The sequence below is a fragment of the Lethenteron reissneri genome, chromosome 35 (assembly GCF_015708825.2).
Source record: "Lethenteron reissneri isolate LAM-NWPU_2019-01 chromosome 35, ASM1570882v1, whole genome shotgun sequence".
NCBI classification, from domain to species: Eukaryota; Metazoa; Chordata; class Hyperoartia; order Petromyzontiformes; family Petromyzontidae; genus Lethenteron; species Lethenteron reissneri.
The window spans coordinates 7,084,538-7,099,344 of record NC_083813.1 but is presented as its reverse complement, the minus strand read 5'-3'; the positions used below and the strand labels follow the sequence as shown (position 1 = coordinate 7,099,344).

Sequence of the window (14,807 nt, the reverse complement as noted above, 5' to 3'; positions counted from 1 at the left end):
TAGCTGGGTGAGTATTGAAGATACCAGGATATTTCTAGATTTGAAGCTTTCGTGACTGCAAGGATTCATATTCTTAGGTTTTTTTCGGTAAAGTCACGTAGGTAAAAAAATTTAATGAATAAAAGTTAAATAAAATAAAATAACGACGTTTCGTAGGCAACACACGGAAGCTTGTGTTGCCTCCGAAACGTGATTTTTATTCTATTTTACTTTTATAAATTTTTAACCTACGTGACTTTACCGAAAAAAACCTAAGAATATACCAGGATATTCTCATTTGCAAAAGTGACCTGTAATATTCAATCTGCCAGTAGGGTGTAATTATTGCTATGTATAATCAGACATGTTCAATAGTTTGAACATGTCTGATGATAATGAATTCATAAAAAAATTCAGCAAATACAGAATGTGTAAAAAAAAACACCTTAAAAATCTATTAACGGCACGTACCATGTGACGGAAAGCTGCTCTGAAACGGCGTTAAAAAATATCTAGATGGGTTGGAGTTTGCTCAGTGATGGCCAGCAGATGTTTTAAGCTGAATTTGCAACAAAATCTCATTTTGTTCAGTGGCTTTTTAAAGACTCATGAAAACACTTAATGATTGATGCATGTGCAGGCTTGTATGCTGATTTTATGCTGAATCGCATGCTAAGTTATTAATGCCACCGTAATGGCACTCATTTGAAAGTAGCCCATGTGGCATATTCTGTGTTATTCTTCTCGTATGTCAATACAGTGCGCCGTGTGATGCCCGAATAATTGGGTTTTGTGCATCCTTAGAAATGTTATCCAACGGCTTTTTGAGGGTTGAATCATCACAATGGTTCCTTGTGAAAGGATCACCATTTATTTTGCTAATAAGTTGACGGCACAATGGCACCATCATGGATACTTGCAACAAATGTTATTTGAAATACAGCATTATATTTATTGTAAAACTGCCAGTTCATTTGCATATATGAGGCTATTCTGAGACTATGTACTTGAAAATGGGAAAATAGGTTGCCTTGATATGGGGACGCTACAATACATCGAAAGATATAAGGTGTGCGATAATCGTAACTTCTGTTTTGCTCATTATTATATGATTGTAGATTTTACTTTTTAAGTATTTATTTTTCACAAAATGTTTACGAAATCATTCAAGTAAAAAGGTAGACACCACCCATTAAAAGTGATTTGTAAAACTTTACCATGCAGAACGCGGCATTATATTACGTCAGATTTTCTGACAGCATGTGCGTTATGAGCGCTATTACATCGTAAAGTTACAATGAACATAAAGGGCAGGATTGAGTCAACTGCAGTTGAAGAACGCCGCTTAAGAAATATATTCGTATTGCAAGCATCTACATCACAACACAGTGATATACAGTAATTGTGAAATGCAAAGTGAAGGGAACAATATTACACGACAATGATCATGTCATCTTCTTGGTTCTTTCGGTAAAGTCACGTAGAAGGGAAGTAATAAAATAATAAAAACAAGCATAATATTATTTTATTATATTATTTTATTATGTTTTGTTTTTATTATTTTATTACTTTCCTTATATTATTTTATTATGTTTTATTTTTAGTATTTTATTACTTTCCTTCTACGTGACTTTACCGAAAGAACCAAGAAGATGAATCCCTGCAGCCACGAAAGCTTTAAATCGAAATTTAATGATCATATCGTGACTTTTAATATCGTATCGTGAATAACATCGGGGCATCCGTATAAAATACGAGGTTGACGAACATGTATGTATTTGAAGTGATTACCTCCTAATATACGGCTAGCAGTAAGCAGTGCCACCATGCGGTAGCAGTGTGTGCTGTAGAAGTAATTCCTGTCGCAAATTCGAATTTCCTGGCTAGAACCTATTTTATTTTGAAGATGGACCTCATTGGTAACGTGCCATGTAACTTAATTCAACCTAAGGATAATATGCGATTGCTACTAATTAAATTGCAAGCCTTTATATGGGAAAGCTTCACTTAAAAACAAGTATAACCCGTACAAACTAAGTTTTTCACTATATGCGTGGCGGCTAGAGTCCTCTCGTCCTCTGGCTTGAGATGGCTGCCACCTATGGGTCAGATAATTGCATGGCACCATTAAGCAATTGGTAATTAAATATAATATTTTTGTCCTAAAAAGTGTTAAATTTAGGAAAAATGTTTTCACGAACATTAATTGTCACGCACAACGAGTCTGTGTGGAAAATGTCAGCTCGATTGGATCACGGGAAGTGGGTTAAAAAACGACCGAAAGATTTGCACGGTCGTAAGCAAACAAGCGCCCGAGTGAACTTAATATATAGGATTTAAAAACATCGGGAGCAGCCTGCACTCGGATGTATATGGCCAGTTCCATTTGCGATTGACATGTGGACAGGGGCCGTCCATAAATGACGTCACGCACCTAGGTGGGTAGGGGGGGTCAGACATTTGTGACGATGTGTGACGAGGGGTGGGGGGGTGTGAGAAATGTGACGTCACGTAAATATAGATTTCGATTTAAAGCTTTCGTGACTGCAGGGATTCATATTATTGGTTCTTTCGGTAAAGTCACGTAGAAGGGAAATAATAAAAAACATAATAATTCTCACGACGTTTCCACCTGAGGACGGCTGCTTGCGTTGTGGCCGAAACGTCGTGAGAATTATTTTATTATGTTTTATTTTTATTATTTCTCACCCCCCCCCCCCCCTCGTCACAAAAGTCTGACCCCCCCCCCCCCAGGTGCGTGACGTCATTTATGTACGGCCCCTAACCCTCAAGCCTAACCATCAAGGTCCAAAACAGTTTTTTTTACTCCCGAGATTCGGCGCATTCTGGGAGTTTTGGTAAGAGGCAAAAGCGCTCGATATGACAGTACATGTAATCCGTAAACTGTGCCCCTGTATTTCACACGCCTTTGCACATCTGCATGTGACACACGAATGTTGAACTTCTTTCGCACCGTACGTAGTCAACCGTGCTAAACAGTATCCGTAAGAAAATAACAATTACTGGGACTGTCGTTGTTTTGCTGCATTTCCCAATACTGTATTGATAAATCATATTTAAATACGTAATTAATGTATTCTAGATTTGCAGCTTTCGTGACTGCAAGGATGCATACTTTTTGTTTTTTTCGGTAAAGTCACGTAGGTAAAACAATTAAATAAATGAAAACATTTATTTGAAAAAAATCATTTTATTGTTTTTTTATATTCAGTGACTTGCTGACCATCTTCTCCATTTTGCACTCCTCCCAGTTTTCTTTGTATTGTTTGCCGTTGTAACTTGGACAACTGCAAATTAAAAAAAGCTTCATAGCTCATCGGATTACTCCTCCAGAGCAGTATAAACAAATGACGCTCGAAATTTCGATTTAAAGCTTTCGTGACTGCAGGGATTCATCTTCTTGGTTCTTTCGGTAAAGTCACGTAGAATGGAAATAATAAAATGATAAAAATAAAACATAATAAAGTTATTTTATTATTTCCATTCTACGTGACTTTACCGAAAGAACCAAAATTAAAAAAATAATTTATTATGTTTTATTTTTATTATTTCCATTCTACGTGACTTTACCGAAAGAACCAAGAAAATAGACGCTCGCTCCGGGGACCGGCAGAATAACGAATAGAATGAATGAGCACGTGGACCCAATGCGCTTGAGGGTGACGTCACATCCGGAAACAAGCCCCCCCCCACCCCGTTTAGTGACGTCACGTCCCGCTCGCGACCACTCGACGGAGCTGTTGTTTGGAGGCGGACGTGCGTTGAGGGGCAGGTAAATTTCCGTCTTCGGGTGTGTTTAAAAAACTAAAAAAAGTAATCAAATCTCTCTCAGTCGATTTAAAAGCACGTTCGGTGTGGGCGTGGGGGGGGTGGGAGGCTTCTGTGAAATCGACGAGAGGTGTTTCGGCAAGAGCCGGAGCGCTCGCTACGCGTTGATGCCTTGACGAATATCGTCGCGTTTTTACATTCCCCACAGCGCTTAAGCGCTCGGCGCCGCATGGAAGCCTCCCGATTGGCTGATCACCCCCCCCCTACCCCCGCACGTTCGCGCGCCTCGACCAATCAGAGCGGCGGATTCGGCCCCCGCCGGTGTTGCTGTTTATCCAGTCTACGATTTGCGATGTCCGCGTATTGTACTCTGTAAGAGAGTGGGGGGGGGAGTGTGTTTTTGGCCTACTCTTCCACGCTCACCGGGCTACATTCTCACGATTAAAAAATTAACCCGTAAAAACAAAGTTTTTCACTATAAATCCTTTATATGCGTGGCGGCTAGAGTCCTCTCGTCCTCTGGCTTGAGATGGCTGCCACCTATGGGTCAGATGATTGCCTGCCACCATTAAGCAATTGGTAATTAAATATAAAAAAAAATTCCTAAAAAGTGTAAAGTTATGAAAAAAAAATTTTTCACGAAAATAAATTGTCACGCACAACGAGTCTGTGTGCAAAATGTCAGCTCGATTGGATCACAAAAAGTGGGTTAAAAACGACCGAAAGATTTGCACGGTCGTAAGCGCGCAAGCAAGTGAACTTAATATAAAGGATTTAAAAAGACGCACCGAAAAAAACTGATCGGTGTCAATACACTTGTGAATCTGGTCACGCACGCACAACGAACAGGTTATAAGACGCGCCTCCAACTTTTCCGTTTAATTACATGGAGAAGGGGGGGGTATCATAATTATACGGTACTCTGAAATACTTTAAAACAAATTAATATACACAGTGCGTGTGGAGCGGTGGCGCAGAGGGTAGCGCACTGCGATACGGGTAACTCAAGTGGTGAGTGGGAACTCATTCCTGGACGGGTCCTCTAACCCCCTCTCCAACCCCTCACTATGGTGAAGTAATCATCATCATCATCAAGGTGTTTAAATGCGTCTTAACCCTCCACCACCCGACACAGCCAGTAAGGTTTGTCACGTAAACAACGCGCCAATTAGTTGATATTGCAGCTTCGCGCGTGTGGTGGAGAGTAAATCCACAACATTTACAATTTATGTTTCAAACAAATCCTCGTCACCGCGGGTCGCCAACCATAATAATAACAAGAAGAGGAATGTTTTTTTCGAAGTCGGTAAAAAAAACTCATTATTTCAAGAGTCGCAATGTACGTGGGTCCGAGACGGTGGTTCTTTTTTAAATGTATAAACTATTATTTTAATTCCACATACTCCCTCGCATCATACAATGTGCATTGTTATATGTTGCATTGTAACTAGCATTTAACATAGACAATGTAGGGATGAAAGTACCTCTTCTTTAGTGTTCCTCCGAAGTGTAGGTTCTTGGCTTGTATGCCCTCCATCCAAGCCCAGTATTGAGATTTCCTCTTCATTATTTCACAATGAAGCTCGCTTATGTTCAGGTCATTGAGCATTGACTTCCTTTTATCTACATCTTGGCCCTTGTCCAGCATCCTCGAACTTTACTCAAGCCTACTCTGCTGACAAATATGCTCCAATGCCACTTCTGGATTTGCACCCACGCGGATACTCTCTAGCACGGTTGTGAGCGCTTCCTCATTACAATATTCTCTTCATGTGAAACATTTTCTCTATTCGATGCCACATCCACATGTAAACACATTTTAGTCTTAGTTTATCTTTTCTCAGTGTTCGTTAATTCCCACCGGTCATCCACCAAATGTCACCCTCCCATAGCAATCCTAGCTCTGCTCGCGTTTGAGGATCATTCATCGTCGTCTGGACACCTAAACAATCTCACCTGTGCGGGAAAACCCCAATTTTACGAATCATGATGTTGAGATTTCACAGGAAAATGAGAGTCGTCGTGTGTTTAAACTTTGGCGTGGAGAAAGACTGGCCGACCGACACACGAGGCCATGAACAGCGTTTGTTGCATTTACCCGATTCTTTGGGTCTTGCGGTAAAGTCACGTAGATAGGTTTTTTACCATGTTGCATTTGTGGTTGTTACATACAGTTTCCATTAAACAATTAAAGAACGAGTCTGTGAGGTGCCGTGTAGAATAAACTAGACAGCACCAGTTTGGTCGGATGTCCATCCAAGTTTGATATTTTGACTGCTTCCACTTTTAACTGGAAATTTCCATGACTTTTGTTTTCTGCTCTTTTATTCTGAGGCCATCATTCTCGGCCATCTTGTTGAAACCCTCTACCAACCCCTGTAATACTCAGTTTCGATTAATTAGATGTATTGCTGATTCATAAATACCCCAGGTTGTTTCTCTCATTGTTATTAGTTATTGTTATGATTGTTTCAGGATGGTTCTGCCACGTTTTCACAGGAGGGGCGATGTTGCAATGTGTAATCCCAATTCAGAAATTTGCAGTTAATTTCCCCACAATTCCCACACTTCTGCACTATCCCAACTCCACTGGTTCCCTGCCTGCTATCGCTGTTTTTTTAAATTTCTCACTCTACAAATCCTTCCACCGTCTTACCGCACCATATCTTGCTTCACTGATATATCATACGATGTCCCACCCCATCCTCTACACTCCCAATCGACACACTCCATCTCTGTGCCTCCCTCGCCCTGCGCCCAGTCTCGCTTTCATTCCTTTTCCCTTCTCGCTCCCCTTGACTGGAACCAACTCCCAACGCACTTAAAACAATCGTCTTCATCGGCCTGCTTCCATTCCTCCATTAAAACAACCCCCATCTCTTCTCCCTTGCCCATCCTACTGCTACCCCCTGCCCTGGCCCCCCAGCTATGACCAAGCCTACCCCAACCCCTGTCACTACCCCAACCCCTCCTTAACCATTCCCACCTGTCCTTACTTTCACCATAGCTACACCACCACTTTTAATAACCCCACTCTTTATTTTAACCTCTATCATGTCATGTACAACTTTATAATTATAGTAAAGCACCTTGGATTAAGTAGCTATATAAATCTATATAAGATAATACCCAAACCAGTCACATTGTATGCTTTTTTTAGCAATCAATACTATGTGCACTGTAGCGCAATAAGTACCTTTTGACTTAGCCTTCTGAGAGTAAACATCATCATCTTTAACCTACCTATTCTCAAGTGTAGAAAAGGGTAATTTTATACTACAGTGTGTATTGGGAATGCATTCCATATACATTTTTACGACTTGCTTATTTTTTCATGTGGCAGAGTTTGCATACATGTCCCATGATGTAATGTATTCCGTTCACAACTAGTTACATTTATGAGAAATGTAGATTGCCACACGGGTTTTGAAACTGTTTGTTTAAGCACATTTACAGTGTGTACACAGGTGTGTCATATGCACTCTCTGACTTTATTTTCATGAACAGACTGACATCACAAACTCTGCATTTCTGTGCTGCTGCAGATCCAGAAATGTCACTGGAGCAGCCCCTGGATCTGTCGGGCATTTCCCAAGAAAGTGAAGACAGCTCAAATTCGGAAGAGGCCAGCAGCTCTCCCACGCAACCCTGCGAGAGGGCTGCCCCCCTCATGCCGGTGCAGCCTTCCGAGGTGGGCGGCAGTGTCGTGACCACAGAGCAAGAGCGAGTAAATCAAGTTGTCACTGACAATGGGGGGTGCGCGGGGCGGGCAGCTGCTGATGAAGGAAGCACCCCCGCGATGAAGGAGGAGTGGCAGGGCACCTTCACGGACAACGGGATGCAAGGGTGCACCGCCACTACTCGCCAGAGGGAGTGTGGTGGTGTCCCTGAAGAGGAGGGAGAACAAAGGAGTGACTTTTCCCCTCTTGAAATGAGAGAAGGCACATGGACACCGTGTACAGAAGATGAGAGGAGCAGCAGTGATACAGCGGCAGAGCGGACAAGTGGAAGCTTTTCGTCAGGGCATGGAAGTCAGGAGGTTTCTCTTAGCAGCAGCCAGACGCAAGATGAGGATGGCGCACAAGAGGAGGGACAAGGAGTGGACGGTGCTGGTGAGAGTAATGTACTTCATGGCACTGGGGACAATGCTTCGCCCAAGCCAGGAGAGAGTGGTGGCCCCAATTGCACAGAGCTGCAGCGCATTTTGACAAACGGTGCTAGTGACGAAGCTGGAGGCACCGTGGAGCAGGCGGGGAACAGCACAGCAGACTTGAAGAGCAACGCCCCCTTGGACTTCTCTGTGAGTAACAGCCATTGCGGTGGCGAAGTGGCTTCGGCAAAGGCAGAAAAGGAACAAGAAAGCACAGAAGCTATTGATACACAAACGGACGGTGTTCCATTGGAACAATTCGGCCTAGCAGAGAAACAGATTGATTCTGCAATGAAAGCTGAAGAGGCAACAGTGGATGGTGCAGAGTTGACTGCACCACTTTCCGTGACAGTTGTGCAGGCAAGTGAAGCTAAGCCTGGTGGGAGCATGCTGAAAAGTAGATTTGCTGGACGGTTCCACGTGGCGTTCACATGCAGTGCCTGCGAAGCAGGGTTCAGCTCGGTGGTGGAACTGACAGCACACGTTTCTTGTCATGCTGGCCTCTGGCCTGTTAAGTGTGAATTCTGCGTTCGTCTCTTCCGCTCTCCGCAAAACCTCTCAAGCCACCGGGCATCGGCGCACGGTGTGCCCTGTACGCCCCGTGGAAACACGAGTTCCCTCTGTTGCCCTCTCTGCCCCAAGAAATTTGCCTTTCCCACGAGCCTGAAGCGTCATCAGGAAGAGATGCACCCAAAATTGGGCGCTCATGAATCGGATGGTGAGAATGTGTCAGAAGGACAAGAGCTTTCGGCTAATGGTGCCGGAGGTGGACGTGAAGTTGACGAATATGAGGAGCTCAGCTGGCTGAGACCACAAAATTTCACGGACCCAGCAAAGGCAAAGATGTGGTTCTCCTCGACGCAGATCCTCGCAATGAGTCAGGTGGAGAAAAACGAGGATGACAAGCGGAAAAGTACACGGCTCTCGTTGGCTTTCAAAGAGAGAAAAAGCAGTTTGGAGAATAACCTCACGGCGACATTGAAGTTGCTGGCAGAAGGCGAGCATCTGCTGAGCCCCGATGTTCATTTAGCGAAGATGGACGGGAGCAGCGCTCGCTACCCGACATTCCGTCCGCCTCCCTTCCGCTATAACCGTTCCGCAGAAGGCGGGAAGGTGGGGGGAGTAAGCAGCGGCGCAGCATCCACGGCGAGCCCAGCGGGTGTCACGGTGGGAACAACTGCGGTGCCAGGCATGGCCACAGCAACTCCGGGTGTACGGGTGGCACGCATCCCACACTCCTTCTCGAGCCCAATCACATGCACCAAGTGCGGCACCGGCTTTTTGGAGCTGGCCTTGCTGCGTTCGCACGTGCGGGCATGTGTCAACGTGCGCGTCCGCCGCCGGTACACCCCACGCAAGCAGTCGGCGGCAAGTGACAGCGCAAGCTCCGTGGATGACCAAGGTAGCCCTCAAAGGGGGTACAGTAAGAGTAGCGGCAGCAAGGCGAGTGGCAGCGGCGGTTTTATGCCAAAGCAAAAGGTGAAATTAAGTGCCCAGGACAGGGCCTCTGAGAAAGTGAAGAGGAGACCTCCCGGCTCAGCCAAAGTGGATGTGGCAAGTCCCTCCCAGAAACTGCCCTGTTGCCCATACTGTAAGCGAGCCTTCACCTACCTGGGCAGCCTGAGCAAGCACGTGGCCTTCGGATGCATCAAGAAGGGGGAAAAGGTGCGTGTAAGCAAAAGCAGCAGCAACACCAATCGCTTAAGCAGTAAAAAATCTAATAAAAACGCTAACGGTGATAAAAATAAGAGCAGTAAACATCTGCGACAGCACCTGACCTCGACAACACGGCCAAATGCGAACATTTTTCAAAAGGCTTTGCCGGCAACGCAGCAAGGAAAATTGCAGGCTTCAACGCCGGGCAGCGACCGGTCCTCGGCGGAAGGAGCCTCTCTGCGGGTGGACAAATGGGCGGCCACCACCCCCACCACTGATGAAGATGAGGACGCAGACGAGGTGCGCTTGCTCAAGAAGCGTGGCCGCCCGCCTAAGTTACGGGCGGACGGCGCATCCTCGAGCTCCCACAGCTCCCCGCGGAATCAGTCTCCATCACGCACGGCCGCCACCGGCGCCCCCTGGATCCCACCACACTCAAAGGCGCAAGACCGCGGCTTCAAGCGCAAACAGTCGGCGGGAGAAAGGGAAGAGAGCGCCCATCGGGGAGAAAGAGGGCCACCGTGGCCAGAGCGGGTGTTCGTGAAGAGAAAGTACTCTTCCCCGGCTGCAAATGTAGACAAAGACGTCAAGAGGAAACACAACTCGGGAGAATCTATTAAGGTGTCCGATTCAAGAGAATCCGCATTTTAACTGGTTTAATAATTTTACTTTGACTAATGTGATATAAGGTGGTTAACATCCGTAATTACTTAACATCTGTATTAGGTTTTTAGGTTGTTAAGTGCACTAGTTATGCATTGTGGCTTGTGAATAAGATATCAAGTTAGGTCGACTGTGTAATGGGCTTAAAGCCTTTAGCTAAATCTAAAAGACTAGCCTTTTGCCCGTCCAAGGACGGGTGTATTGCAGTGAATCTGAAACTTTCAAGCGAAAAGCAGACCGCGACGTGGTATTAATTGCATCAATGCGCGTGCCATTCGTAAGGGCGCGGTGACAGACCTATTTCATGTAAAGGTTATAATCCCTTGTTCACCATGACATCCTTTTTAGTTCTATTTCTCAACAGCGTTACGGAGATCGCGTGACGTGTAGTGAGGGTTGTAAGTTGACGCCGAGGAGGGGGGAGGAGGCGCCTCGGCTCCCCCATGTGGAGTGACGTCACCCCCTAATTATTATGAATGGGGGAGGGGTCCATTTGGAGGACGTCACCTGCTCATGAATATTAATGAGGTGGGCTGGTCGATGTGTAGTGACGTCACTAGCGTTATGGACATTCCTGGGTGATAATAGTCGGTATATGGGGAAAAGTTTCTTCAGGTTCTCTTAAAGCAAGAGAGACTTTTATTTTACACTTGTTGCCACTGTCAAAGTTGTCACTTCTGCTACGAGTGAACATGATCATCTTGATTTGAAGCTTTCGTGACTGCAGGAATCCATACTCTTTGATTCTTTCGGTAAAGTCACGTAGATACTATCTACTATCTACGTGACTTTACCGAAAGAACCAAAGAGCATGATCATGATGAGTTAACTTTTTAAAAGCATTAATGGGAAAAGCCTGCTTACAGATAATTTCTATTTTCTTAAATTAGTTTTTTTTTAAACACGTTAATTTCCTTGACCGCATTTCCAAACTGTGCGTTTAAGGCACTCCAGCTCTCACCAGACAACAACAAAAATTAGAAGAGTGCTTTGTTATTTTAGGGACGTAGCCACTAATTTGTGTCGTGTGCACTTAAAATGGGTACAAATAAGTGTGTGAAATGAATTTAGACTATTCCGAAAACATTTATTTTGCCAATTGATTTTTAGTAATTGGTCAGGTTTTGTTTTTTGTTTTGTTTTCTTGGTTGATATGACGAGTTATCATTGCATCATGCAAAAGTATGAACGAAAGTAATACTCCATAATCGAGTTTGTTTTGGGTGAGATCGCGTAAAAATAAATGTGTCGTTAAACCCACCACCACCCGACACAGCCAATTAGTAAGGGTTGTCACGTAAACAAAACATGCCAATGAATTACTAGTACAGCACACCGCTGTGTTGGAGAGTAAACCCACAATATTTACAATTCGAGTACGACGTTTCGCCAGTAATTACAACTCGCATCATTATCATCATCATCAGGCGACAGATATATTTGTGGATCAATTCTGTTTCGGTCTTAAACGACACATTTATATTCACACGACATAACCCAAAAAAACCTCTTGTGAATAATATTGGTTGCGAAAACCTACATATGAAATAGTCATATGGAGAAAGTTATCGTTTTTTTTAATTCATAGGCATCTGATGGTATACATTCGTGTCAGTTATTGTCTTCACAGTATAGGACTAAGAGTGGTGCATATAGCCACATGTGGATAGGCAAAAACAAGGATATGCTTTCAAAATCGCTGCAACAAGTATACTATAACTGGTCAAAGAATGCCAATTTTTCTTCAGCCTATAAAATCATTTGGAAAAAACTCATCAAGTGTTGCTGTGGAGTATCTGGGTTCTTAAACAAAACAACCTCCATTACGTTGCTTATGAACAAAATTGAGTTTGAGATGCTTTTATTACTAATACTCTCCAGATTTTGAGATGCTCCGGAAAGTAAGACGCACCCCGAGGCATGTGTCCTGGTGTCAACGTTCTACAAATCTGGTCACGAACGCAAAGGCACACACACCTACAGTCATTCCTCGCTTAACGTCGGGTTTACGTTCCTGGACAATGCGACTTTTAAGTGAAATAGCGTAAAGCGAAACCTATTTTCACGTAAGAAACAATGTAGAAAGGGGAGGTTATGTTCCTGGGAAATGTCCTATCACACTTGTATCAGTTGTTTTCCTGTACACTTGAGCACTGGGCTCCCTGCTTGTATCAGCCTCCCAAAAAAATGGCCATGCCTTTTTGAAGGTGTGTCAGCTTAGAAAGCTGCAATGACACTCGTGATTCACCACCCTTGGCCTTTAAGTCCTTGAACGAACTTCGTGCCTTTGCCTGGATCACCAGTAAACTGAGGAATGTGGCGCTGATTTTAATCAAGCCACACTAATAACAAGCGCTCCCTATCTCCTGCTGCAAAGCGGCGTAACGATTTTAATTTGGTTTGCAATGTGATCACCTTCCTAAAATGTCGTGGCGCTTTGAAGCAGTGGGATCATTTCTTGGTCTTTTAGGACTCGTGTTGGTGAGGAATGCAGTGATAAGTTTCCTCCCCAAATCAAATCAAAACCAGTGCACAATGGAACTGAGATGAGCGGGTATACTTGCCGCGGTCTCTGTCATTCAGAGCATTGTATCAAAGCTCTCAGCCCCTACGCAACCACAACAAAGCGAGGACTTGCCGTCCAATTTGGCCGGTAGAGGGCGATGCCTAGCAACCGTACTGGCCGCCTTGTCCATCGATGCATTTTAAAGGGACATTAAATGCGTAGACGGTGAAGTGAGCCTTAGGCAACTTTGTAGCGAAACAACGTAGAACGGTGCCGACGATAAGCTAGGAGTGACCGTAGTACCATCGTAATCCCGCATCTCTGATTCGCACAATTGGCTACGTGCAGTTACGCAAAAACAGTTCTACATAATCTGGAGAATTCCGTACACAGCAGCGGCGGCAGCATCCTTCTGAGCGTTGTTTTCCCACATTTGATGCATGACAATAGAAATGTTATCAATCAGCATTGTTTTGCAATTGCTCCAGTTAATTTGCAAAGGATATCAGTGGGATCGGGATAGTGTTCCATTGGGCCAACACTTGGTGCGATTGAGCATACGTCATATATGATGGCTTGCGCTGTATTTCTTGGTGCACATAAGGTTTTTATTGACTACAACTTGTGTGTTAGCATGTATCTGATAACAGATGTTGTCTACATACACACATTCTGGGTTTTTTTTGCATTCAGAAATTAACAACTTTTAGTTTGCAGTTGTGAGTTATTTAGAAAATAAAAAAACTCAACAGTTGAATGCATATGCGTTTTTCATTTAGCTATTTTGTGTAATGCATGTGTTATGATTGTGCACTCTCCCTTGGAATGTGTGCCTTTGTTAGTCTATAAGTCAAATACAGGGTGTTCCAATTAAGTGTTCTTAACACGAGCTCTTTTTCTGAGTCCTCAAACTAAGTGGGCTCTTTGGTTCCCACACTATTGCATCGGATTTCTTGGCAGCAAGTGTGTGTGTGTGCAAACCAATATATGTTCGCGTTCTTAGAGCTGAGAGAGTGCATTTTGCCCACCAGGGCGAGCTCCAGGGATACGGTAATAAGTATTCCAATCTCTTTTCTAATCTTGAAAGATTTCCCTCCAGAGAGCCTTTGCACCGTTGGGAACAGCCAAAGCTAAACCATGCCAGATTTTGGATTTATTTATTCCACTATGTCCATGGTGCTGCGGTTGGCTTTGAAAAGGTGCCATTAATCTTTAGAGATGTGTGTCCAAAGCACTCGTTTGTTTATTGTTTCTTGCATAATTTTTAATCGTTTTTTTATTGGTTTTCTGTTCTCCAGAGGCAGCATGAGAAACTACTGGCAGATCTTGAGGATGAATGTGTGATTTGCATTTCCTTTAAAAGAAAACCCCACTGTATCTACATAAACATGCACGTTTACATATACATACCAGATGGTTGTGGTAGGGCCTTGACCAATCACATTCTTCTGTTTGCAAATTGGTATTGATTTATTAACACTTATTAACGACATGTAAGATTGTTCGCACAACAGCTTAAGCTTGAAGTTAAATCACCGTTTTTCTGGTTGCTGTAAAAACCTTCAGTATTTATATTCTGCATGTACAGAGTTATAGTACACACAACACGTGTCTTGAAATCCATCGTAACTTGGGCAAAAACAACGCGGTCAGAATACAAAGTGCTGGAAATTGCCACTGCAAGTTTTTGCAGCTAATTGTTCAAGCACTACGTCAAAGCACTGCTGAGGTGTGGTGGTGAGCGCACTGCTCTATAAACCCGGCCACCTGATTTAAATTCCTGCCCAAAACTAACATCAGTGGCGAGTGATAACCGAACTGTTCCAGTGTCCCCTGCCCCTCGCCACTTCAACTCACATCGACCAGTCTGGGTGAAGCATTGCTAAACAAACCCCCTTGGACCAACATAAACTAAACCATTATTTATAAAAAAGAAAACAAATTCTAGCGACCTGGCCACAAATGATAGCCCAATTAAGTGGTTTATCATGTGGAGATTTATATCAGCCAAATACTCGAAACGCATGTTGATTCTCAATGGGAGGGGTGGGGGAGGACCCGGAA

The 14,807-nt window shown here is 43.9% G+C and overlaps 1 protein-coding gene across 1 annotated transcript; it reads left to right on the top strand.

Annotated features, from left to right (window-relative positions):
- Positions 1–3,706: 3,706 nt before the first annotated feature.
- On the top strand, positions 3,707–13,500 carry LOC133350859 (uncharacterized). Its single transcript, XM_061565657.1, has 2 exons — positions 3,707–3,772; positions 7,314–13,500. The coding sequence occupies exon 2, from the start codon at positions 7,322–7,324 to the stop codon at positions 10,223–10,225; it is 2,904 nt and encodes a 967-aa protein (XP_061421641.1). The 5' UTR covers positions 3,707–3,772; positions 7,314–7,321; the 3' UTR covers positions 10,226–13,500.
- Positions 13,501–14,807: the final 1,307 nt, after the last annotated feature.